The sequence below is a fragment of the Manduca sexta genome, chromosome 9 (assembly GCF_014839805.1).
Source record: "Manduca sexta isolate Smith_Timp_Sample1 chromosome 9, JHU_Msex_v1.0, whole genome shotgun sequence".
Taxonomy (NCBI): Eukaryota; Metazoa; Arthropoda; class Insecta; order Lepidoptera; family Sphingidae; genus Manduca; species Manduca sexta.
In genome coordinates this window covers 323,787-351,428 of record NC_051123.1, presented here as the reverse complement: position 1 = coordinate 351,428, position 27,642 = coordinate 323,787, and the positions used below count along the sequence as shown (strand labels likewise).

The 27,642-nt window shown below is 38.6% G+C and overlaps 1 protein-coding gene across 2 annotated transcripts; it reads right to left on the bottom strand.

Moving 5' to 3' along the window:
• Positions 1–416: 416 nt before the first annotated feature.
• On the bottom strand, positions 417–27,563 carry LOC115455649 (LIM domain kinase 1). 2 transcript variants are annotated; one of them, XM_030184301.2, is made up of 18 exons: positions 27,391–27,563; positions 23,487–23,577; positions 21,052–21,166; positions 20,356–20,486; positions 19,905–20,021; positions 17,236–17,322; positions 13,015–13,147; positions 12,457–12,746; positions 11,257–11,380; positions 10,776–10,904; positions 9,881–10,006; positions 9,679–9,810; positions 9,225–9,329; positions 8,631–8,729; positions 8,139–8,299; positions 7,495–7,735; positions 6,838–7,029; positions 417–6,634 (listed from the first exon to the last, which is right to left on the bottom strand). In XM_030184301.2, the coding sequence occupies exons 1-18, from the start codon at positions 27,410–27,412 to the stop codon at positions 5,423–5,425; spliced, it is 3,507 nt and encodes a 1,168-aa protein (XP_030040161.2). In that variant the 5' UTR covers positions 27,413–27,563; the 3' UTR covers positions 417–5,422. The 2 variants fall into 2 exon arrangements, with proteins under 2 accessions (XP_030040161.2, XP_030040162.2); XM_030184302.2 differs by lacking the exon at positions 17,236–17,322 and having other exon boundaries at positions 27,391–27,562.
• Positions 27,564–27,642: the final 79 nt, after the last annotated feature.

The window sequence follows — 27,642 nt, the reverse complement described above, 5'->3', positions numbered from 1 at the left end:
TATTTTTATTCAAAGCAGTTTCATGTACAAATTATTAAATAAAGAACAACGCCTCTACAACACGACTGAAACAATAGTGGGGTAAATATGAGTTGGGGTAATTACAAGCAATATTTGTTAAGTAATAAAGTAATACTAAAGTTAAAAATCTAACAATAAAACGCCTAAACAAAATTTGCGCTCGTTTCAATATTTAACGCCTCAAAAATCTTAAAAAATTATAGAAAAATCCTTAAAACCTGGACGTAAACTAAGACACCTATAATACTTGTCGTTATTGCATGCATTTACAAACGAAATTGTATCACAGATAAGACAAACTATGAGCACTAACTTTCGCCACAGAGTGCCTCCAGTGATTATAGAAGTGTTCCCGTGCAATATATTATAACGAAGTAATGTTTGATAAAAAATACTTTGCTTATAATTAAGTCTATCAGTTACACTATAAAAAATAGTCACACTATAAGCAAAAAAAAAATTAAGGAAATTATTAAAAATAATATACGACTAAAACAAAATTATTGTTTGCCCGACATTTCACATTACTTCTTTATAATCGAAGACTTGCAGAATAATTTAATATTTCCTAAAACAGGTTACATTGTATTCCAACTTTAGTTGCCATATACAAAATGTCATCTTTTCCATACAATGTTAGTGTTAATTGAGGCCGTATTTAAGATGCCTTTCCACAATCGTTGACGCTAATAGAAAACAAAAAAATGTATGGGAATGACATATTCTAGCGATAAGTCCATTGTTAGGATATGTAACGAGTGTTAAAAGGCATGTTGTTTACAGCTCCAATAGTAAGAGAGCACTTTATTATTTACTATCGCCGCAAATTAACAAGAAAGATATTTGGAAACACAACTATCGCAAGGTACACGATTTGCCACTTATCTCTGTCCCATGGCACAAACTTATCGCTTTTCGGATACGAATTACAATTCCGCGCAACAATATTTTACCAATAATTTAATATTAATTAATTACTGATTTTTATCCTTTATCCTCGCCTGTTTGATATACCAACCGGGTTGTTACTAGACAAATGAGATTCTTGAACATATCTAGTTAACTTAAACACGATAGTAAATATTAATCACTGGGGCACCAGACGTGTTCCGTTTCAAATAAACGAGATTGCTTCCAATGAGATTAATATATCGGTTACAGTGCTACGATCAATACATTCATGACTTACGGGTATACAAAAAGAAAATTTTCACAACCTATTACAAACTGTTTTGTCCATGGGCCGCTTCTACACGTGCAAAATAGATTTTCCGTTTACATTGTTATAATTCATATGGATTGAATCTTTTTTGAGTATTTCACGTATTCAAGTATCTTGGGCATGAATTATTTTAAGAGTATTAAAAGTTTTTTTTGGTACATAGTAAAAATGGGGTATTTGTAAGTCAACACTGTTGTATGGGGTATGAGGTAAATTAATGAATTTTTTGATATTATTTCGTAATATTTCTACAGGACCAATGATATTAGCTTCGAACAATTAATTGATATTATTCAGAGTTCAGACTTAATGCAATTTAAGTACATTTATGAGTATTATTAAAATATTCTTACTAAAATGATAATGATTTATGTTTTAATGATTTCTTATTTTTACGCGAATTAATTGGAGATAAAACTATTTTATGTATTTTATAGCGGCTTTTATGTTATTAATTTCTCCCGGCGTTTCTAAGACTTCAGCCTTCATGGTCACGGGGACACTGAAGTCTTCCGCAAGTCAAAGTTACAATATCTACCTACCTTTTACAATTATATTTTTTATAATTTTATGAACTTTTTAAATCGTAGCACTGTAACACAGAAATACAAATAGCCAATACTAGTTATAAAGCAGATGAGTAAATTAAAATAATTTCAAAAAAAATAATGGCACCCTGTGTCCTAACAATTCAGACTCAAAATATAATAAACTTATAACCTACATTGTTAATAAATTAATGTAAAGTTAAACGATATTGTCGGGATCACTAGAAACTAATTTAACCTAACAGATGTTGACGACAAATTATATTATGGAATTTATTGTTCTTAGGTAAGGATGTACGGACGACGGGAATTCCGCTTTTGTAAATTTCTCAGCGAATATTTTTATTCATTCTTATAAAATATTTGTCTTTTAATATCAAACTATAAATGCAGCCGTGGAATGTATATTTTTTATATGTTGGAAGAAACTTAAAATTGGGAGCCATAAATTTGTATAGCTACAGTTTTCAGCGTGTTAAATAATATATTGTATGTCAAAACGAATTAATTTTATATTCCCATCGTCAAAATGGCACAGTCGAGAACTACCTTTCGGTATAAACAACAATTGCTTTAAATTTCTGCGCTGGCGCATCAAAATATTTGCTCTATTTTATCTAGTATATTACAAAATAGTACAAACTTGTATCAACTTGTGTATAAATTCAGTATGTACAATGGAGACGCCACGATACGACACGTAGGGCCTTATAAGTAGTTGTACACATCTACTAAAGAACATATTTGCTAAAATAGTCAAGGCACAAAAAACAATACAAATTTTAACGATAAGTGGAATTTAAAGTGTTTATAATAAACGGCAAAAATCATGAGCACAATAACATTGAACAGTGGTGAGCTTGCGTATGAAATAATTGAAAGAAACAATACTAGCCATAAGGCACGCGTGCGCCAATACACAGCGTGACATAACTGTCTGGACCAATCACGCGCAACATCGCATCGTGCTCACGACTCATGCCTCTATAAATTGGAAGGTGCGTTTGTTTCGTGTCATGACTGTTACATAACATATGTGCGATAGATAAACAGTCTCGCTTCCTTGCATGATATAGACGAGACGTATACAACGTTAATAAGGTATATTCAAATTAATATTTCATATATTTATATATGTCTGCGAACGGAACAATTTCTTTAGCTAAACATAATTTCTTATACGAATAATTAAAGAGATTCTTTAAATAATCTTCTTGAAAGAGCAATAAAATGACGGATCAAAGGAGGGCAACGTATTGGGTTAAAAACCATAAAAGCCATAGTGGCAGTGTCAAGCCATAGTGGCAGTGACTGACTTCCAAAAAACCCTGCAACTTTCCTTATTTGCTAATTAAAATGGATTGAAATACTAATTTTACGATATTCTTACGTGCGCACACTATAGTAAAACACAAAAAAACGTATACTGTATTTGTAAAAATGTATCGGAAAATTACTATTACGTTTTAATTAGCAAATGACAAAGAAAACTTACATAATTAGGTATTAAACAATTCTAGCATTTGAGTTTTGTTCATTCAGTAACGTGAGTGTGTCAACGGCATACTAAAGGATCAGTAAAAACCTTTGACAACCATTGGACTGCCAACAAGATTCAGACCATAACCGCCAGCTATTAAATTCATTTTCGAATAAAACTAAATATTGATTATCACTATCATCCGTTTTCAATAAACGATCGCAACCTCTATCTATTCGATTCCTAGAATGAACCAATCGAAATAACTCATTTGTGAGCGTTTCAAAAAAAATGTTCTGATTGGTCTATTTTTGATAGAAAAAATCGAAATCAATTATTGCAAATGGCGGTATATCAAAACAGTACGTGTCGTGCCGTGGCCGATATAAACTACATTTCGTAATATTTAACTACGCCTGGAAAAAGTAATAAACCGCAACATCGGTCTCTAAGCGATGAATTGACTGAAGCGCTATGTCGCAGTCTTGTTTCAAGGCACCGGCCATCTACACACAACTGTGGCGCGGCGATTTTGACAAATACAATCGATTGTAAAGTTAAATCGATTTTGACAAAAAAACAATTGTTTATTTTTTTAGAAGGGGGAACTATTGTAAGTAATGTCAAAGCTAACTAAATATCTTATTAGAAACTCAATCTATAAAACATTTCATAAACGTGTAATTCAATAATGGTTTCCGATTAAATATAACGAAATTTAAATGTAAGATACATACTCTAAAATAAATCCTATTTGCTCTAACAAATGTACAAATTGTCAAATGTCAAACTGATGTGTCAAGCATGTCAGTATTGTCAAAACCGCCGCGTCACAAGCCCCCGCGCAAGCTCCGCCGCGACACGTAAATGGCGTCACATTCGCACCTCCGTAACCGCATGTCATAAAAACTGGTCAAAATTGCACAAAAACTGCATAATATGTTGTCAAAGCGTTGTATATTACACCGCGCGGTGCATGAATGTTCCCACATCTGTCTTAAAATGCTTTATTTAGGATCTTCTCCCATTTAAATATGGCATAAACACGACACGCACGTCAGTGTTGCGTAACTGTGATTGGTCAACGTGCAGGTCAAATGATGTTCTGTCGACCAATCACAATCGGCATGACTTTCATGACATTAGATGCCATACCTTTATGGTACTGTTTGATGGTCGCGCGATCAGTAAATTATATTTGAAGCCATATCGATTTTTAACATCCTTGTAACATATCTTGTCTATTGTTTTTTTTTATTCTTAAATCAAAATTGTAAATAATTGTCTGTGGAATGTCTCGAAAAGTCCAGACAACATTCACACACAACCGGGTGTAATAATTCATTATAAGTACAAACAACAACTCAACAATTGTATATACTACACGGAACAACATGGCAAGAGTGTTCGATTGGGAACACGGGTCCGTAGACGACACGCGAGCTTATAATGAGGGCACTGTAATATTTCTACAACACAATTCTCTGGTGTTATGGGTGATATCATGTTTTTTTTATATGTGCACACCAAATAATATAAAGTTTTTTTTTTTATTCGGGCGCAGCAGTGACGCCATTGTTCCTGATGGTAAGCGAAGAGGGGTCTAGATAGTTTCGACTGATGTCAATTCCACTAGTCGATACAATTATGCCGGCCTGTTTGCAACCGGGTATATACAGGCTGATCCCGGAACGCAACATATATGGCCTATAGGGTTTTATACCTTGTGTACGGTGCCATATCGAATACAAATATACTACCTAGCAAACTATGTGATACAGTTGCTCATGGCAGTTGCTATGAAATAATTAGGTTTCGAAGTCGTGTGTAACTGCGCTTGCCCATGAAAACCAACAAACCTTACTAAGTATTGCTTGTGGTAGTCTATCGAACAAGCTAGTGAACTGCATGATGGTCAATAACCAGTTTCCATGTACACCCACAATACTAGAGAAAATATAATCGAGATTTATAACGGGGAATTTAAATTATCGAAATACATACAAAATTCATGCACAGGGTGTTTAAAAAATTCCCGGTCATAATAGAATAGAAAAGTATTTTTCTATAAAACTGGTAATAAATATTACAGTGCCCTTATCAGCACTACCTCAGCGCCCTCCCAACCGAGTATCAGACTTGGCTTAACACTCACATCACCCTCTCTACAGGCGAGTTCTCGTTCATGTCCTGCCTCGATTTGTTCAACTCTAAGTCCTTCGTCTTACCGTTGATCTTCAAGTTAGCCAGGCTTACATAATTACTGCGTGAAATTCCCGGTTCGCGTTTCTTTTGTACTTTGTCCGAATTCTCCGTCTTCCTCTCTTGCAAAGCCGTGTTACCCTGCGAGTTGCGTATCAAAGGCGTCTTCTCCGGCGCCTTGATCTTATTTCGTCCGACGTCCACAAACTTCGGCTCCTTTTCGTATTTCGTTCTCTTGTCTCGATAGCTGAATCTGCCGTCTGCGAACTCTGGCTTTTCCGTGGGAATGTGTCTTCTGAATATCGGCGTCATTGGCTTGCCCATACTCGCTAGTTTAAGGTCACTTTTGATGACGTCACTGTCCGCCTTCCTGGACGGTTTCCGTTCGTCCTCTGCGGGTCTCACGCGGTACGAGCGGCCGATGTTGCTGGGCGACGCCGGCCGCTGGATAAAGAACTTACTCCTAGACTTCTCATCCTTATTGTCGTCAGTCTCAGCCTTATTTCTCACCACCTCAGCGGTGTTCGGTTTGAACAGCCTGCTTAGCTTCGGTGACAGTAATGTTTTCGTGAAGAAGTTTGATTTCTCAGTCGGCTTCTCCTTCTCGACCACTTTGGGTAAGTTTTTGACGCACACGGCCATCATTGGGTTTTGTGTTAAATAGTCTATGTTGTACCTTCGGCTGTCCGCTTCCGGTATTTTCCGTTCATTCTTCAAACATTCAGGGTTTCTGAGCATCACTTCAGCGACATCGTACCTGTCCTTCTTTGGTAAGAGACTCTCGCCCTTCTTCACTATACCTGAGAACACATTTTTCGTTTCCACATCGATCTTTTTGTAGGCACTGAGGTTCCTGTACCAGCAGGTGATATCTGTCAAGTCTTCGTCGGTGGAGTCGCTGTCCATGCCTTCGTCGGTGACCTCGCAGTTGTCCGGGATGCTGATGTGTCTACAGAACGTCACGGGAGCATCGATCTCGTTCTTGGACTTGCTCTCGAGTCCTTCTACAGACTGGTTCCTGAGGAACGGTGGTAAGTTGGCGTCGTCGTCGTCGACTCGTCGCGTCTTGTTGGCCTGCTCGTCCAGCTTGTTGAGCTGCGCGTCGGGGCTCGTGCGCTTGAGCGGAGGCGGAGGCTCCAGCCACTCCGTGATGTCATCCACCTAAGACGAAATAATAAAAATCTTTATTGTGTTTTTCTTGTTCCATTGACTTATTTCGATTTCATTTGGATCTGTATAACACATTATTAGGCATCTCGCAAAAATAATCGAACAGTCTTTACTACAGTCCATTTAGAAAAGATAAATTTTGAAATGTCCCCGATAATGTCCCATGTAGTGACAGTAGTATAGCAGCAGTATACCTTGGTGATGTCGATGGTGTTCCCGCGGGCGCGCAGGATGTAGCCGGGCGTGTGCAGCGCGTGTTGTGAGCGCGAGCGCGCGGGTTCGAGTCCCGGCGGGGGCGCGCCGCCCAGCGCCGTGGCCGACACACACTTGCCCAACGCCCGACCGCTGCTTACTTCAGAGTTCCAGATCGTCGCGTTTGACTGAGACTAAACATATAAATTGATTTTCATCGGTTTGTTTTAATCGATATTTTAATTTTCTAGTACATCACAAATCGTTAACCCTGTATATATGCTTTAAATATGATACCCACTTTATGGAACACCCTATAGAAGAAATTTTGGATTTATTAGTCGAATTCGCCAATTACTTTTTTATAATATAAAAGTACTAGAAAAATTGTTAGTGGTACACCGAACTCTGTTAATACTAGTAAACTGACTTCTGGACACAGTTCCGCTCGGAGAAATCGATTCCAAAATAAAAAATCAAACATTTTTTCAAATGGTCAAAATATATTTATTTTAATTCACAACACACACACATACTACGTGTGTATCATTTAATAAAAAATACCTTTCTTAAATGTGTATTCGCTGAGCTTACGAACATCCAAAGTCTTCATTTCTCATGTAATTTTAAAGTGAAATACAATTAAAAACTGGTCTCACCTTAATGACCCCAGTATCCTGCAGCAGATCGCCGCTGCCCCTCCTACTAGTAGTCCTGGTCAGCCCGCAGAACCCGTTCGTGTCTCCCGCGGGACATCCGTCGGGAGTGCCGTGGTCCCTCTGCATGGCGCCGCACGCGTACCGCACGATGTCCGCGAGGAGGGAGGGCGGCACCGGCCCGGGGTTGGAGAGGTGCATCACCAGGCTTTCCAGCCAGATCTCTATCACTTCGAACGGTGGCCTATGAAATGGAATAATATGGAATTGTTAGAATGGAGTTTATGCGATCCCGATCGCTCTTTTTTTAATCGATCGCGAATATGTACCAATCACATTTTTTTGAAGACTTAAAAATTACTCATTTTGATTGGTTTGAAACTATTATTGGGGATCATTATTGCAGTCAGTACATTATATACTACTACTAGAACGATTTTTTTTGCCGCTTGAATAGTGGTTCAGGTCTAAAAGACCTGTCCTGCGTAAGTACTGAGCATTGTATGATTTTACATGTAAAGTCTTTAATAATTTAAGTTTAAGAGCTTTTGTTTATGGCCAATCCCGACGCGACTAGCTTAGGTCGTTATTCATTATTTGTATAAAAAAAAAATACTATAAGCCACGTATATCCCTGTAGGCCTCACCTACTATCCGGATCGAGGTTGCAGGCGAGGAAGGCGACCTTGTAGAAGGGCTCGGGACAGCCGGACGTCCTGCAGAACTTCTCCACAAACGCAGACTCGTTCAGACCGAAGTCCGACCGGCGCGGCAGGAAGTCCGGGTCCGCCGACACGCGCCCGATGATCTGGGGGGATAAAAGGGGTATTGAATGTTTTATCCCGGAATTCTAATTGGTTTATACATCAAACTAGTCAGAGCTGATGGGTTTGCAAATGCACTTTTCTCATTAAAGACTTTCAGAAAGAGATGCATGTATGCGCATTCACTCCGTCTCTTTTTACAGAGAAGCCGATTTTTTAACGGCCTTATTCATTCTATTCTTATTGTCTTTAGGCCAATACATACAAAGCAGGCATTTGATATTTCACGTATTGTAGTTAGTTATATGCATGCCGCTACCAGCAGGTCAGTCTCTAAACCTTGAGGACATCCCGCGGCTTTGTAAAGATACACACCTCGCACAGTATGATGCCGAAGGAGAACACGTCCACTTTCTCGTCGTACACGTTCCCGTTCATCATCTCGGGCGCCATCCAGTACGGGTTGCCTACCACCTGCACAGACATGGTGTTTTTTTATATAGGTGTGGCAGTGACTCTACTGTTCATAATGGCTGGTAATGTTTCAGTAGCTGGTGATGAGTGCGTGGCTGGTGATGAGTGCGTGGCTGGTGATGAGTGTGTAGTTGGTGATGAGTGTGGGGCTGGTGATGAGTGCGTGGCTGGTGATGAGTGTCGGGCTGGTGATGAGTGCGTGGCTGGTGATGAGTGTGGGGCTGGTGATGAGTGCGTGGCTGGTGATGAGTGTGGGGCTGGTGATGAGTGCGTGGCTGGTGATGAGTGTGGGGCTGGTGATGAGTGCGTGGCTGGTGATGAGTGTGGGGCTGGTGATGAGTGCGTGGCTGGTGATGAGTGTGGGGCTGGTGATGAGTGCGTGGCTGGTGATGAGTGTGGGGCTGGTGATGAGTGCGTGGCTGGTGATGAGTGTGGGGCTGGTGATGAGTGCGTGGCTGGTGATGAGTGCGTGGCTGGTGATGGGTGTGTGCTCACGGTGTATCGCTTGCGGCGCAGCGTGTGCGCGTGGTGGTGCGCGGAGCTGGCGGTCCGCGACACGATGCGCGCCAGACCGAAGTCCGCCACGATCACCGTGCGGTCCTACAACATATGCAAAGAATCAAACGTTAGACTAAACTATAGTCTAGATAAAAATAAACTACAAATATTTATTCATTATGCATGTAAAAATTTACCAAAAAAAAATTTTACTTAGCAATACTGTTTACAAAAAACCTGTTAAGAAGCAAAATATATTTAAAAAAAGTGGGAAATTATAACTATGTATTTCTTATTGATTAGTTTAATTTCATATACCACAATTTTCAACGGAGTTAATAATTAATGCAACAATGCCTCATGTAACATAATATCAAGTTATAATTTAATGGAGGGTAATGATAAATTGACAGCTTATCTTATTGATTATACAAGACATGGTAGTGCGTACCTCTCTGACGAGACAGTTGTGCGAGTTGAGGTCCCTGTGGATGACGTTCATGCGGTGCAGATAGCCGAGCCCGGCCGCCACGTCGCGCGCCAGGCGGGCGCGGGCGCCCCAGCTCAGCGACGCCGAACGGTCCTACACACACATTACAGATCATATAGCCGAGCCCGGCCGCCACGTCATTACCGTCCGCGGCTCTCGTTACCTGTATGAGCTGGTGCAGCGTGCCGCCGGCGACGTACTCGGTGACGAGGTGCAGCCGCTTGTCCTTGTACAGCACGCCCACGAACCGCAGCACGTTCGGGTGCTTCAGCGACCGCAGCACCGCCACCTGCCAATAGTCATTACCATACCTGTATAAACTCATTACCATCCTTCAAACAATAAGGTCTTATACTAACGGTTTGAATAGCCAATCTCGACAGTTTATATATAACATCCCGTATTCAGAATTTTGTTCACCTATATTTTTTATAAAATAAATCTAAGAGACTATTTAATTTATTGGGGCCTGCTACTATGTACACCTACAAGGCGAAACATTATGCCCAAACGTTTTTACAAAATATTTTATATCCGCATCGAATCAAAATATGATTGAAAAAAGTATGATGAGGGGTGGTTGAAAAAAACAGTATCTATGGGCAAAATTCAAGTCGTAAATGGTACGCAAATTTATCCAGAAACATATAACATGCACCAAAAACAAATTGGAATGTGCCACAAGTAGATTAAAAAAGAGTACGTAACGCGCGAGCTTTGGCGGCAGCGGTTTGGATATAGCGCGCGTTAGTTGTTGTACGTGTCTCCCGCGTCGCCAGCCCCACTGGTGGGCCGGGGCCAGCCCCACTGGTGGGCCGGGGCCAGCCCCACTAGTGGGTCGAGGCCACTCGCGGCCTAGCCGAGCGAACGACTAACAATCCTATTATAAAGTATTCTTGTTGATTGTAATAAAATGTTTAGAACACGAACAGGTGTTTTATAGGTATTAATTTAGCAGACGCACTCCTCATTAACCTCATATTTAAAAGTCGCTCAACTAAAAATTAATTTGATACAGGCCGATTGAAAAAAGCAGAATCAAATTACACAATTCATACCTCTTTGAGGAAGTTCCTTTGTGCCTCTTCATCGACCCTGTAGAGTTGTTTGAGCACCATCACCTCGTTGGTGTCGCGGTGCGTCACCTTATACACCTCGCCAAAGAAACCGGAACCCAAGAGCTCACCCTGTTGGACGAATGTATTATTTAATTGTAGAACGTATTATGATTTATGTAAGGTACATTTTTAGTGTTAGTTTAAAGTTTAGGGGGAAATATCGAAGTGTTATTAAAATATTTAGACCTAAATTAAAATAAAATTGCCTCAGTCACACACCAACTGTGTAGCTTTTATTTTTTACCTTCAAGGAATTAGTTGATAGTGAAAATGGAAATATAATTTAAGTATGGTATCTAGTTTCAGTAACGTGCAATGCATGCAACAATAAAATTGTAAAAAATCATCAGAAAACAAATGATATTGGGACTAATATCGTTATAATACGACTAAGGCTATAGCGCTGCAGCGACGGCAGTACCTGCAGCAGGTCGGCGGCGCGGAACACCTTCTGCCCGTGCGCGTGCGCGTGCGCGTGCTCGGCGCGGAAGGAGCGCGCGCGCGACAGGTCGCGCAGCACGCCCGCCGGCTCCGGCCCCTCCACGCTGCGGGGCGACACGACAATTACGCACGTACCTTGTGGTAACTAATTATTAACGACAGACACACACACACACACGCGCACACACACACACACACACCTTTTATTTCCGATAATTTTATTTCCGAAAAAATAAGCAGAGGAGCAACAGACTTCTCAGACAGAGACTGCGGATTGGTACTGAATAAAAAAACCTAATATCAATTTACCCGCCCCGGGGAACGAAACTAAGACCCAGCACTGCACTCGTATCGTAATACAATTTCACCGCCGCGGCAGTCACTAAAAAAGGAAGATTTATTTCTGGCCCTTCATCGGTTTTGATTTGTGATTTTTTTTATATTTTGTCATTAACATAATTATAATGCTCATATTAATTGAGCAGACTAAGGCCCGATTACTTTATCCGTGATGAATTACCAAGTCTCTAATCACACCCGAAGTAGTCGCGCACTCGCTGCGAATTCTTCCGGATGAAACAAACGGGCCTTGGTTTCAATGCATCTGACGTGCAGTGCTGTACAATCCAACTTTATCATTCATAATCGTAGGTTGTGTTACTTCGAGGCTACAGTTATCTCATCACATTCTATTTCATCAAAACTTAATCTACTTGCTTTTGTTTTGGGGAACTGCCGTGGTTATCACCGGGGGTACCATGCTAACAGTGCACAAGCGATCCCCCGGCTTAGCAACCACGGCAGCTCCATGATGAGTTTGTGGGCCCTACCGCTATCATTGGAGGCTCGGTAGCCTCCAGCTAGACGGTCTTAGGACCCGGGAGGAAAAAGGGAGGGGATAGAGGGAAGGAAGAGAAGAGGAAGGAATAGGAGTTCTTAGGATGGTTTGAAGGAAGGGAAGGGAAATGTTCACGAGCCCTTAGACAGACCTCAATGTGAACTTAGCAACCAAGAGGCATACGCACGAGCTGTGCGCCTAGCGTCGCGGCAAATGTGCCCCCATGCATGGGCGTGCATTTGGTGTGGAGACCAAGCGCACAAGAATTGCCTCGGGGGGAGGGAGGGGGGGGAGCTAATCTACTTGTTCAACCTCCTCTATAAATTGTAAATATTAACTCACACATCAAGCAGCTTGGACATGCTGCTACTTCTCTCTTTATCTCCCAGCAGCGGGCTGGACGGCGTCTGCCTCCTCTTGATCACGCGCGCCTTGCCCCCATCCTCCCCTTTGCGTTTGAACAGCCGCTCCTTCCTGCCATCCTCATCCCTCTTGTCTTTGAACACGTTCTCTTTGAGTATTTTCCTCTCCACCGGCGATTTTGTTTCGTGTTTCGGCTTGTCTTCCACTTCTGGGCGCGCGGTGGCTATCGCTCTCTTGTTTGTTGTGTCCGGGTTCTGTTCTATTGTTAGCTAGAAATAAAATTAAAGAATGAAAATGAAAATTTATTTAAATATTATCAGAAAGATAGTACTATATTATTATTAAATTGATTGCACTAGTTAATAGCGTTTTGGAGTTCTGAAACAAATTAGGTCTGAAATTTTATTCAGAATAAGTTTATAAAAGTTTCGTACCGCGCAATTTCATACCTGGTCTAATCTAGCCTATAATCTCAACCCTCATAGCACCTTCTTACTATTATCTTTGTACATAATATTAATCAACTACTGCGCATACCTGTATGAGCTGGTCTGGCCTGGTTAGCGCGCGCTGTATCTCGTCGAGCGGGCGGCTGCGCACCGGCGTGCCGTTAATCTCCAGGATCCTGTCTCCGATGTGCAGCGTCAGCAGCCCGCACGAGGAGTCGATCCTAACACATACAACGAGTTTTAAACCCGTGAACGGGCTGTGAGAGAGCCATGATTGGATGTTATCAAAGCGAAAATTCATTTTCATAGAATTTGTCTACAAGTACAGACCGAGCGAAGGTATTCGAGTGAGCATGCGATCTCGATCAACGAAAACCATTCGCACATGTGTTTGTACTCGCCATTAAATGTAAACAATTGACTCAATATTCCTTTTGTTATACATTGCATTCGTATTTTGAAAATTAGGCAAAATCTAAGTGAATCATTAAAATAATTGATTTCTAGATTAGACAAAATTCTATTAAAATAAGTATTATCAAATTCATATACGATGCATGCATGTTGTTCCAATCACGGCCCGCACACGACATTATACGAGTGAAGTCTAGTCATAACAAATACAATTCTAAAACAAACTATAATAACTATTTTTTGTACTACTATGCACGTGCAACGAAGCGAGATCATAAATAGCGGAAGGAAGTAATATTAGTTGTACCCACGAACTGTCACGATTTTTTTACGTGCAAAGTGACCCCACTGCACCTGATAGTAAGTGGCACGGGGTCTAATAGAATGTCAATTGACGAGAGATTACCCGTCATCAGTCGACACAATTATGCCGGCCCATTGGAACCAAATATACACAGGCTGATCCCGGAACGCAACACACTTACGTGGCTTATGGCGGGTTTCAACACCTTGTGTACGGTGGTCGCTATCCAGACGAATATAAAATATATCCTACCACCAGCAATAGACATTAATTATGGTAACATTAAGCATGTTGCAAATATGATTTAGATTTAATATAAAAATATTAATAATAAATGATTATGTGCCGTATTATGCATTTGCTAAATAAAAAACTTAATATGGCGTTTCATGATACTGAAACGCCATATTAAGTTTTTTTTTATTTAGCAAAATGCATAATACGGCACATAATATTTTTTATTGACTCAGTGTAAATGAACCCGCGCCTTCCCGTCTCTCAGCCAGCTCATCACAGTAGCCTAACAAACCAACAATAAACAAAAGCATGCAAATTAAAGCCAAACAGTTGAAATGGAGGAAAACGCGAAGGCGTCCGATCCCTGTGCAAATATCAATAAATCATGATTCATTTTGCGCTGATATTTATCCTGTTGTTGATATGGTGATCTTTTGTTTTCCTTCTTAGTATTTACAATGATATTTAAGGTCTTAAATAACAGAGTTTTTAAAGGAATAATAATCAAAAAAGGCTCTTAAAAGTTGTGGGGTAGAGACAGGATTATATGCAACTTAAAAAGCTCGAAATATGCATAAAGATATCGATAAAAAACTTCAAAATATGCAACATTATTTATTGAAAAGTAAAACATTTTTTTGGATTTTATTTTGTTTTTTATATTATAATTTAAAAACGGGCCAAGTGCCATTTTCTGTACACATTTCTAGACACCGAGATGATACCAAGCAGAAAAACCCAATACCACTGCTAGACCCGGGATTCGAACCCTAAACCTCAACGTGATAGTGGTTCCACGCACGCAATACAACTACGCCACCGTCAAGATTGTCATAGGTAAATTACCGCAATATCTGAGTAATGTATTACTAAATAAGGTACAAAATGTATTGAGAGTCAGACAGGCGGTAAAACATTCAGTAAACGAAAAAAATATTTAAGCAAACAAATCGCTGGCAGGGTTCCATGTTATATTTTTTGCACAAATTGAATTATATATGACAATTCTATGTATTTTTATTAAAAAAAAAAACAATTATCCCGAAAAATAAATAAACAGGTACCATGAATTAATGCCTCTTCTAATTTTTACCAACAAATAAATTTCAAATCTAACTTTTCCAACACATAAAAATAACATAGCATCTTATAATAGTGAAACAACGATTATCTGTCGCTTATTAATTTTCTATTACTTTCGACTTATAGATATAAAAATAGATATATCAAACCAGTATGTTCTTTACAAAATATAATTTCTGTCACTGAATCTTGTTTACTTTTATGGCATTTCCATTTCAACATCTCTCGTCATTCGATACTATCTCCACCCCACTTCACATACCATCAGATACAGTAAAGTATCTTTGCCAAGCCAATTTTAAAAAAAAGAAATAATCTCGTACTCGACATTTGACAAGGAGTTACAATGTGAATGGACTAGTTGCGCTACTATCTGACCCTTCAAGGATGACGTGAGCTCATGTATGTAAAATCCCCAATGATTACACACAGTGCTTTCTTAATGAGTCAAAGATCAGCGTCACCGGTTACTGTGCTATTTGAAGTTATTCATTCCCAATCACACTCACAATGACTATATTATCGAAAAAAATATAATTTAATAATGTTTTTACCCGACTACGGCAAAGCAAGGTAATGATATTTAGATATAATAATCGATATGTGCAAAACAGACATTATATAAAAATTATTAAGGTGCATTCGGCTATGTTCGGACGGTTTTTTAATTGTCGTGAGTCGTGATATGTTACGTCATCGACACTATTGAATACTGGCAAGTGACGTCACCGATTACATTAAAAACCGGAGTTCTACAGCTGACATCGACAGTTCATGCTTGTGTTCTAGTAACGCGAATATTATACTTAGTATAAAAATGTTTAGCAACAAATGAGAAGTAACCGTGTGACTGGTATAACCTGGGTATTTAAAGAAACGAATCTAAAATGGCGGCGCTTATTACTTGTTTGTTATTGTTGTTAAGTTTTGTTAAATTGAAAACGAAGATATGTTGGGAGAGAACAGGGCTCATCAAATGGTAGGCCATTTGATGAGCCCTGTAAAGGACCGTCTCATAGGCAGTATTAATAAATGAGTAAATGTAATATTCATTAAAAATCATTGTTGTGATTGAAAGCTAACTTAAAATTGTTAATTTGAATAAAATCTTGGACCTGAAATTTTATATGCTAGCTGTAGTCTGTCAACGTAAGTACAAGCCGCCATTTTAGATTCGTTTCTTAAATGCAACGGCTTATATAACACAAAGTATCGACAATACATATAATATTGTACTAATTGTGTGAATTTAATTGTCGTTACCATTCGTCACTAAACGCCAATTATTCACAACTTCATCAAGTTAAAAATACTTATTATGACGCAATGCATTTCTACGTATTGAGTGAAAGTTTAATTATACATTAAGCACTATATTTTATATACATAGTGTCAATATAATGCCAAGCATAATTCACTAGCAGGGTGTCTTACGTGAGCGATGCGATGCGACTCGAAGCGATGGAAACAATGTGATGTCTTGTTTGTGAGCTATGAAACACTCTACGATAAGATGCGGGGTAATGACGGAATTAGGTATTTACACTTGGTCGTTAGAGCTTTTTTGTTTATTCAGTCAGATCAAAATGAGCCCACTGCTCCTGGTGGTAAGTAGAGTGAGACGTCACATAGTGTTGACTGACGAGAGATGACTACCCCCCAGCCAGTTGACACGATGATGACCTATCCAAACCCTGACACACTGTCTGATACCAGACCGCGACACACTTACGTGTCAATTATAGCGGGTTTTGTACCTCATGTAATAATATAATAATAATATGTATTATATACTTGCCCTCTGCTAAACACGGGCCTCTGCTACTCAGAGGAATTAGGCCTTAGTCCACCACGCTGGCCTAGTGCGGATTGGTAAACTCCACACACCTTCGAAATTCCTATAGAGAACTTCTCAGATGTGCAGGTTTCCTCACAATGTTTTCCTTCACCGTTAAAGCGAACGATAAATTCACAAAGAATACACACATGATTTTTAGAAAAGTCAGGCGTGTGTGCCCTTGGGATTTGAACTTGCGGACATTCGTCTTGGCAGTCCGTTCCACACCCAACTAGGCTATCGCTGCTATATTATACGTACCTCGTGTACTGTTTACTATCCGAGCAGATGCCAATACCGTACCACTAGCACTTTCGAACCCCCAAAGATAAAAACCGCGTGATCGCGGCACAACTTTACATCGCTTTATATCGCATCGCATCGCATTGGGGACGTATGAGCCGGCGTGCATTAGTGTAAGCGGGTGTTAGTACCTATTGCAGGTGAGCTGTATGCAGAGCGACAGCACGGCGCGGAGGAGCGCGCGCGCCAGCCGCGACAGCTTGCCCGCGCACCGCGACCTGAACCCCACGCGGGGACTTTGTAGGACCAGTGGCTCAAGAACGCCCACTTGAGTAGCTGACATGCTGTGGCTGTACTAATGCTGCAGCCTTTGCCATATTTTTTTTACAAATTGATAAAATTAATATGATAATAGCTAGTTAATTCTATCGATTTTTTGTCATACTATAAATTACTTTTCGAAGTGCATACTTGTGCACTCACTTGAGTGGATACGCTTAAAATTGTATATGGTAATGTTTAACCACTAATGATATTTATTTTATCTTTATATAATTTTTATAATTACTTCCTTTTGAGTGAAATCTGCATCGTTATTATGTGATGCGCGAATAAATTAAGAGATTATAGATTTTGGAAAGTTCGAAGCCCGGAATTTAATATATTACGTAAGGAAGTATTACACAACAATTATGTAACCTAGAATTTAGATTATCGACTTCTATAATATTGATATTTTTTTTTTCTACTACTGTATAACGGAACGAGCAAGCGGCTCGTCAGCGCATCATTGTCAATTATACAAAAGGAAAATGTCAATTCGAATCGAGTTTAAGGCTGTACGCGCTAGAAATTTTTATCATTGTCAGCTTCACAAAGTGGACACTCTGGTTTTATAACAGGGTGTTTTTTTTTATTACTATTATCAATATTTTCTAAAAACAGTGGTCAATTCCATCACAACAGTATTAACCACTTTAGGGACAAATAGATATATAATATGTAATAAGTTAAGGAAATTAAATACAAAATTGTGAACATTAGCACATTGTGATTAAATAACAAATATATGAAAATGTACAGTGTTTTAACCCGTGAATCAATATAAAGGTGATTTTTCACTATACTATGCAAAATAAATGTCAAAGCGAGAGTTTAAAACGTTTTTTCAATTCAAGTCACGGACCCAAGTTTTACTAACAAAAAAAAAATGTTTTTTTTTGCGTTTCTGCATTTTCTTATACATGATAGTGTAAAATCACCTTTAATCACTTGTTAAATGAATACAACACCAATGATAAGCAAAAAAGTTTTGGTATCAAGGCAAATAAGTCTGGCTGGCGTATTGCCAGTTCATTGACCTTTGTGCCAGACTGAACATCCCCAAAACATTTGTATATATAGGACAATGTTGCTAAGGAGTATTTTGTGATCGACCTATGTGTAACGCGCCGAATTCAGGACACAGACCTCGAAGCTTATGGCAGAAACTTTTATTTTTCATGTTTGTCCTATTTGTAGATTATTTAGGGTCTGTTCAGGGTTCTCAGCTTTGTAACGAAGGAAATAAAACATATCATAGAAATAAAATGTAAATAGTATTTTATTTTTTAATAACTAAGAATTTAGATTTTATTGAAATGTACCGCTGTGCTCTTTATGAAAAACCACACACACACACACACAACATCACGCATTTATCCTCGAAGGGGTATGCTAAGGCGCAACCAGGGTATCCACTTTTCGCCAAGTGTGTTCCGTCTCATGATGTCATATAGGGTGAGCCTATCGCCATATCGGGTACAAATTCTAGACTCTGGGCTGATACTGAGCAGGAAAACCCAAATATCACTTTGCCCGACCCGGGATTCAAACCCTGGACCTCAGAGCGCTGCCGTACCGCACATGCAGTACAACTACGCAACCGAGGCAGTCGCCATCGAGCAGTTGAAAAACCATTTACCTTTAATGTCTTTTACGGCTCTGGATACCAATTATTATGAAATATTTTGTATTCTTTATTTTTACAGAAAAGTATTAAAGATTAAAATAAAGTTTAATACTGTTCAACGCCATGGTTCACAACCCTGTAGCATCATACGACGTCCTCAATACAGGACATAGATCTCAAATATTATACGAGAAAATCTATTGTTTTTCATGGTTGACCCATTTCTAATTTATGAGGTTGTTTACGCCTTTAGGCTCATAAATACAACTTTTTAGGTTTTTGGAAAACTGGACCATCTAGTTACAAGTAAACTACCTTTTTTTTTCAAAATTATTAGTAGTCAGGGTTCTATTAAATTCATCATAAATTGTTGCGTAATTCTTTCAACCCCTATCTCCTAGACAGAAACCAGCTCATCATGCCTTCATATTAAACACAAATTGTAATGGAATACTAAAGAATGTTATACTAAAAACTCAAATAATTGCTCCGGCTGAGAATACAATCGAAAAGCTACAGTTCAAGTACATTGTGAGTGTACAGGGTCCTAAAACTATTTCTAACCAAATTTCATCGAAATCAGTCTGTTAATTTTGGAGTTTAATGCGTTTAGACGAGAAGACCGACGCCGCAGAGGACTTTGTTTAATAATAATCAAGAATATGAACGGTTTAAACTAGTTTCTATAAGTTTGGTATGAGTCCTGTAACATCAAACAAAGGTCGATCACATGATGTAGTGTAGGGTCATTTTATGTGTAATGTATTCTAGTTTACTGTAATAAGTCGTAGTGTAGCCTGAAGTGGTCTTTTGTAGTGTATTGTGGCTTGGAGAACAGTTTAGATCATGTTTTATTCAAGTGCATGTTGTGTTGTAGTGTAACATGTCGCGTTGTAGTCTAGTACTCACTCGGCGACGGCGAGCGCTCCCTTGTCGGCGGCGACGCGCACGGCGCCGGGCGGCACGTCCAGCACGCGGATGGCGTGCGAGCGACACCGCCCCGACTCGCTGCCGTAGCACGCGCCACTACGCAACACATGTCGTTATGTAGTCATTTGCGTAAGCTTTGAAATAGGTAATATAACACTACAAAATTAAACAGTATTTGAATCCGCGTCAATTAATATTATTTGAAATTAGAAAGGATTTCAAACGCAAGTTTTTAATTTTCAAAGGCTTACTTCTCGATTTGATTTTTGAACATAGTCAAACGACATCTCCTACGAAATATACATAAACTACACTCTCAGTTGAATATTTAATGCCTAATGCCACAATAAAAACGTGGCAGTAGTCCTTTGGTTGATTCCCTTCCACTTACATTACTTACTGTACAATTACAATAATAGTTTGAACTGACCAGTAAAGCGTGGAGCGTTCGAGCAGCGCGTATGGCTCGCCGTCCTCGACGTGCGCGCCGCACGCGCGGCACGCGAAGCACTCCGGGTGGAAGCGGTGCTCGCCCGCCGACATCAACGGGCCCGTGATCACCTGGCGACACAGCACTACCACTCAACATGCACTGTTGGCAACATGTATGATGGCCGGTAGGCAACTTGACTACAATATCGCGTGGTACGTTAGTGTACGTATACTTAAATTTAGTGGGGAGTTGTTTGCCCGCTATTATACTTACTATCTATATAGAGGCTTTTTTTTATTGCCTTACGGCCGCTTGTAATAAACAAACCCAATTTTACTCTTCGATCCGGTCCCGAGAATATACCAATTTATAAGTAATTTATAAGCTTGTCAAGAACTATTCAGATTGACCCATTTTCACGATCAAACATAAAAAGAGATTGAGATTGTTTATTAAAATCGACGGTACATCTAGCCCGAGGAAAAAGATGAAAAAAACATTCTGCTCAAAATAATAGGTTACTCAATTCTGTCAACTAATTAATATAACAACTATGGAAAGTATGCATATATTTTTTTATAAAATATTTTTCAATATGTTTTTTTTTAATTTTAATGATGGATAACAATAATATTTATTATTATTGATTGTTATACAAAAATAGGCTAACACGATCAGGTAGGTGGTCCTAACCTGTCCACATTGCTGGCAGCTCTCGCCGAACCTGGCCCAGTAGTCATCCTGGCAGAACAGCAGGCCCGCCTTCTCGAAATACCACGACGACAACAACGCGTCGCATACCGAACATCTACACAATTACAAAAGCTGTACCTAAAGCACAATTACATGGCAGCAGTGGCGAACGGTCCATATAATCCAATTCCTGTTATATCCCCTTTCGTAAATAATATCAGCCCTATATTATTTACTGTCCCACTGTTGGGCACGGGCTTCCTTTATTACTGAGAGGGCAAAAGGGCAAAAGTGGCGTCCCCCAACCGGGGTTATTGTTTTCCTATTCAAGCTATAATAAAGCGGGCCACTGTTCATTCCAGTTTACAGGACTCAGTGACGGGTGTGAGGGCGGGATCGGGATAGCCTTTACATAATAATAATAATATCAGCCCTGTATTATATACTGTCCCCATTGCTTGGCACGAGCCTCCTCTACTACTGAGAGGGATTAGACCTTAGTCCACCACGCTGGCCTAGTGCGGGAAAACCTCGTGAGGAAACCTGCACACCTGAGAAGTTCTCTATAGAAATTTCGAAGGTGTGTGAAGTCTACCAACCCGAACTAGGCCAGCGTGGTGGACTAAGGATTAATCCCTCTCAGTAGTAGAGGAGGCCCGTGCTCAGCAGTGGGCAAGTATACAGGGCTGATATTATTATTATTATTATAATTATCATCAGAACGATTTCCAGACAGCAATAATACATATTATTAGAACCTATACGTGTCGGGATCCCTTCCAGAAAATTCCATTCTTCGCCACTGCATGGCAGGTTGAAAAAACCAAGCGGAATCGTTTCTGAAACATGCTTGAAAAAGCGTGTTGCGTCAACCCCATATTGGAGTGAGATAACAGCAGGTGGAAAATTATAAAAAGGCAATACATACAGGTTATATATACACATACGCCTTTTATACTTTGACTAGCTTTTGCCCGCGGCTCCGCCCGCGTTATAAAGTTTTTCAGGCTAAAGTTTTCCGTTATAAAAGTAGTAGTTTCCCGGGAGCCTATATTCTTCCCAGGGTCTCAAACTGTCTCCATACCAAATTTCATCTTAATACGTTGGGTAGTTTTTGAGTTTAACACGTTCAGACGGACAGATGCAGCGGGGGACTTTGTTTTATAATATATTTTTTTAGAACTTTTAAAGTGGAACAATCTCATCATACATCATTGTTGCATAACTTTAACCGTTTACGCAGCGCAGGCAACGGAAGCTCTCAAAACTTATAATTTTCCCCGTTTTTGCAACATGTTTCATTACTGCTCCGCTCCTATTGGTCATAGCGTGATGATATATAGCTTATAGCGGTCCACAAATAAAGGGCTATCCAACACAAAACGAATTTTGCAGTTGAAACCGGTAGTTCCTGAGATTAGCCATTACTGCTCCGCTCCTATTGGTCATAGCGTGATGATATATGACTTTGAGCACTCCACAAACAAAGGACTATTCAACCCAAAAATATTTTTTCAGTTCGAATCGGTAGTTCCTGAGATTAGCCATTACTGCTCCGCTCCTATTGAATATAGCGTGATGATATATAACTTTGAGCACTCCACAAACAAAGGACTATTCAACACAAAAATATTTTTTCAGTTCGAATCGGTAGTTCCTGAGATTAGCCATTACTGCTCCGCTCCTATTGGGTAAAGCGTGATGATATATAGCCTATAGCACTCCACGAACAAAGGGCTATCTAACGCAAAAAGAATTTTTCGGTTTGGACCGGTAGTTCCTGAGATTAGCGCGTTCAAACAAACAAACAAACTCTTCAGCTTTATATAATAGTATAGAAGTATAGATAATAGCAGAGGCGCTATTAGTGCACCCACTTTCCCCCGTGTTGTATTCCGTCCCATAATATACCAGGGGGCGAAAATCGATAAATCAGCCTACCCGTTCGGGCTAAAGGCGTAATGTAGCCCGAAGGGATAGGTAGAAGACTAGAGCTCTCCCATCGAGCGTGTCTCTCTGGGTGGCGGATAGGGGAACGTCCCCCTAATTTGGGGATCACCGCAAACGGCGTGGGCTAAAGCCAGCAAAAGAATTCTTTCGCGTATTCCTCTGATGAGCAGCCATCGTAATATCGGACACAAATACCAGACCCCTTGTTGATACTGAGTAGAAAAACACAATATCCAAAATTTGCCCAATCCGGAACGAACCAGAGACCTCAGCACTGCAGTTATACCGTAATACAACTGCGCCACTGGACCAGTCAAGCCATGCGGAGAGGAAACTATAATAATATTGGAAGGTTCGTCCTTATGTTTTTCCACCAGCCACGTTTATACCCTAAAGCCATAGAGCCCATAGCCCTTTGTCAAGAACTTATATATTTTAATCCGATTAATAAAACAATTAGACACTATACAATAAGAAACACTCACCTAAAGCAGTCTTTGTGCCAGTCCTGTCCGAGCGCGCGCACATACTCCTCATTACCGATGTCGTTCAAGCACCCGGCACAACTGAGGGACTCTGCGAAACGCACACACTGTATTACTGGACTGCTCCTCCTTGCGTCGATGTCGTCAATGCTGAGGGTCGTGACTCCCTACACGGATCACTTTATTCCGAACTATACTGCCCCAATGGTGCCGGTTCTCTGCAAGGTAGATTGCTTCGTGCATCTTACTGTCGAGAGAGGACCGGACTTGGTCGGACCAGCGCATCAGATTTCTCCCTCAAGACCTTTTCCCTAAAAATACTGGACTGCACACTGAGACAATTCTTCTGCGCTCCACATTGAATGCACGCTCATGCACGGGGGAAAATTTGTTGTGGCCCTAGGCACACATTTAAGTGTGTATATTATGGTTGCCAATTCTCATTAAGGCCTACGAAGACTCGCGAAAATTCTCTGACCTTTTCCCCTCCTTCCATCCTAAGACGATTCCTTCTCCTTCCCCCACACTTCCTTACCCAGATATCCTCTCCCAACTTTCCTCCAGGGCCCTGCAGTCGCTATGCGGGGAGATATCAGTATCCCATTCACATGTTTCCCCCGGTATTAACTGCTAGGTCTGATATAAAAAATACTTTTTATTGGACTGTGTAGACAGCAGTATACATGTTGCCTTTTATATTACAATAAAGCTGTCAATATGATATAATGTTTTATGAGTTCCTTAGCTTATATGATGTATTTAAATTTTAAGATAAAGCAATTTAAATTATGATTGTTTATTTTTGTGTAATTTACAATATTGTGAAATATAAGTAAGGATTGATTTACAATATTTGTTTTAAGTACTTATAAAAAATATTGATATTTTTTTTGTAACTACCAATAAACTGTATTCATCCACCCTTTATGTAAAATTATTATTTATACTTTGTCTGCAACACCCTGTACATTACCCTACTGCTGGGCATGTGACTCTCACTTAACAGAAGATAAATTCACTATTTTCTCATCACTTCAAAACTGATAAAAAGTATGCAAATTTTCGCAATTTATTGTCTTTCACAATAAATAATTTAAAAAATACATTACATAGTTTTGACTTGTAATATAATAAAATTCAAATTAATGCGATGTCCTTAACTGGTGCAAGATCTAAAAGGGAACCAAGAACAAGCTCAGCTTGGTGATAACTTACTATGCTTGTATGCCATCCACATACACAATATGTTTTAAGTTGTGACTCACTGGTACCACAAAGAAATTGTATCATGTTACATTGTGCAATGTGAAGGAAGCAAATAATAATTTTAAAAGTTCATTGTCCTTGTCATTTAACTCAATCACATATATTTTACTCCATTATTACAAAGCAGTAACTATCAGTTCTACAGATTATAATTCAATATGACTAATATTGTTACATATTATAAAACAATAACTGCCCCCCCTCACGCTTTTCCATCGGTCTAAAATAAAAAAAATAAAAATGCTTTATTCATCACGTAGGCGAACATGGTTGCACTTATGATAAGTCAAGGTACATGAGAACATTTAATTATTACTTAATTAGATTAGCTTATATAAATAAAGACAATCTATATTGAAAATAAAATAAATGAAAAATATACTTAGTAAACAAAGAGGCCAGCTCGGGCTGGCAGGGAAGAAGAAATAAAATGATGTATATATGTATTTTTGAATAGGCAATAAGGGAGAAACGCGTCGTGATCCTCACCGGTGAGGATAATAAAAGCCCTAACCTAGCTAACCTACCAGCCTTTCACTAACTACCTAAGCGATGACTACCCGAAGAAGAAAGGCAGAAAGAAACTCCGGGCTTTATTTTTTGTCATCAATTGTCCATTCTTTTATAATATATATATTTTTTTTAATAAGTCTTTTCTATACAAAATCTGATTAATTATATAAGCCAATACACGCACATCGCCGTAAAAGTGCGGAGAAAATCCACATAAAAGTATTTAGCAATAACTAAAAATTAACGAAAAAACAATAATACTAAAAAATTTATAAAAACTATGAAACGGTGTACAGCGTGCATACGCCTACATTTACAAACATAATATTTTCATTTCATATTATGTCATAGATCTCGGTCAATATAATTTAGATTATAATCATGAGAAACTCATAAACAGCCAAACAGATTTTTATAAAAAAATTATCAATATGTGATAGTGATTCAAAAATACGAGTTGATAATTAATTAATCGTTTGTATGACTAAAAAAAAAGTTTGTGATCTCGTTATGTGCGAAGGCAGTGCATTTGGATACCATTCTCAATATAATATCTTTGTTACACTGGTTAAACCTTATTGGACATAGAATTTTTTACCGATCTCTTTTGCGTACATTACAAACTTAATAACAGTTAAATCTATCTGACTTTAAATAGTTTACTACAGATCTTATCAGATAATTATTTTATTGAAAGTAACTGAAATTTGACAATAGGTATTCGTCATTTACTGGTTAATATAGTCGCTAAGTATATGTGACAATTTATCAATTAAATAATTGATTTACAACATACTGCATACTACTCATTTTCCTTCTTCAGCATAATGTGATAATTGTACAAACAAAATAGTACAATAAATAGTAAAATAAATTTCAAATCAAAATTATTACCAAATACAAATTAACTGTAATACAAATATAAATTTTTATTAAGAATAAGTAGTATACTATTTATTGATATATAGATAGTTATTTTTCAATATAAATATATTCCTTGTTAACCAACTTTAAATAAACAGAGAAGGCATAATGGTAAATTAAATGGCAAATCAGTTTCAAAACCAATGCCATCTAACTCAACAATATGAACTTTACATCAGGGAAAACATTTCACTGAGAAGAAAATAAATTGAAATTTTATATAAATATGTATGCAACAAACAAAAGGGCTGAAATAAGAAAAAAATCCAAATAAAGGTATATAAGTATCTGATAAAACCAAAAATTCCAATAATCTTGTTGGATGGTATTCATTCTGAACTGGTGAAATGCTGCAACATTTCAATGCAATTTTATTAATCAGTTAGTTATTACAAATACTTTGTTTCTGTACACTTGCAATCAATGGTTATGTAGGTACATCCTATCATTATTTATAGCTTTAATATTCAGTTCAAATGAACAAAAGTCTGATAAGAACAGAACATAATGTTAAATGTATTGTATTTTGTGAGTTTGTTGGTTTGTTTATAAAAGATATGAAAGGTCTGGATACATTCTTAGAATATTCAGTTTATTTGGAGATTTAAATCACTGTTTGCTGTTATGATGTATAGTAAATAAAGTGGATCAGTCACAAATCTACTTTAAAATTTTACACAATGACAAAGTACGAAAGTAAATTGTATCAATTTTATAAATGATATTTAATATTTAATTTGCTTGCAGATAGAAACTGATTGAAAATAGTTAATTATGTGCTTTAGTCATGTAAGCTGCCACCAAAATATCTCTGAAGAATCATACTCTATATTTGCTGAAATTTTTCAAATGCCAAAGTTCCCGCTCAGCGCTGCGACATTAGTCATAAAGCACAAGTATCCTTCAACTTAGGATCGTCGGAAGATAAGCTACTTCTAACTAATTATAAGATATAGTAACAAGCTATTTTTGACTTGTATACGGTTTATAACTCAGACTTTGAGTTTTTTACATTGTATTTATAACTTTTTAATAACTTGCCGTCGATATCGCATTAAGTAAAGCGCGTACAAACAAAAGACTTCGTATAAAACATGTATCGCCCACACACAATAAACTGGTACAACAAATATTCCTAAAACTGAATAAATATCCCGTCAAAAGTTACGTATTATATATATTTAAATACCGCATGACTTACCCTTATTATTTGGTCCCTCCATTTCATTTCAAAGTTAATGTACAACATTAAATATTATTGAAAAACACAGCGAGTTCCCATAGCCACCGTCCTGCGATGTACGCGAAATGACGTATGACGTCACTCCACTGTCAGTTTCATTTTGACAACTGTGTTGTTTATCAGAATTACTATAAACCGGCTAAGAGCCTTTGCCTTCTCCTGTAGTAAATCAAACCAAAAAAAAAAAAAAAATTACTATAAATCTTTTCG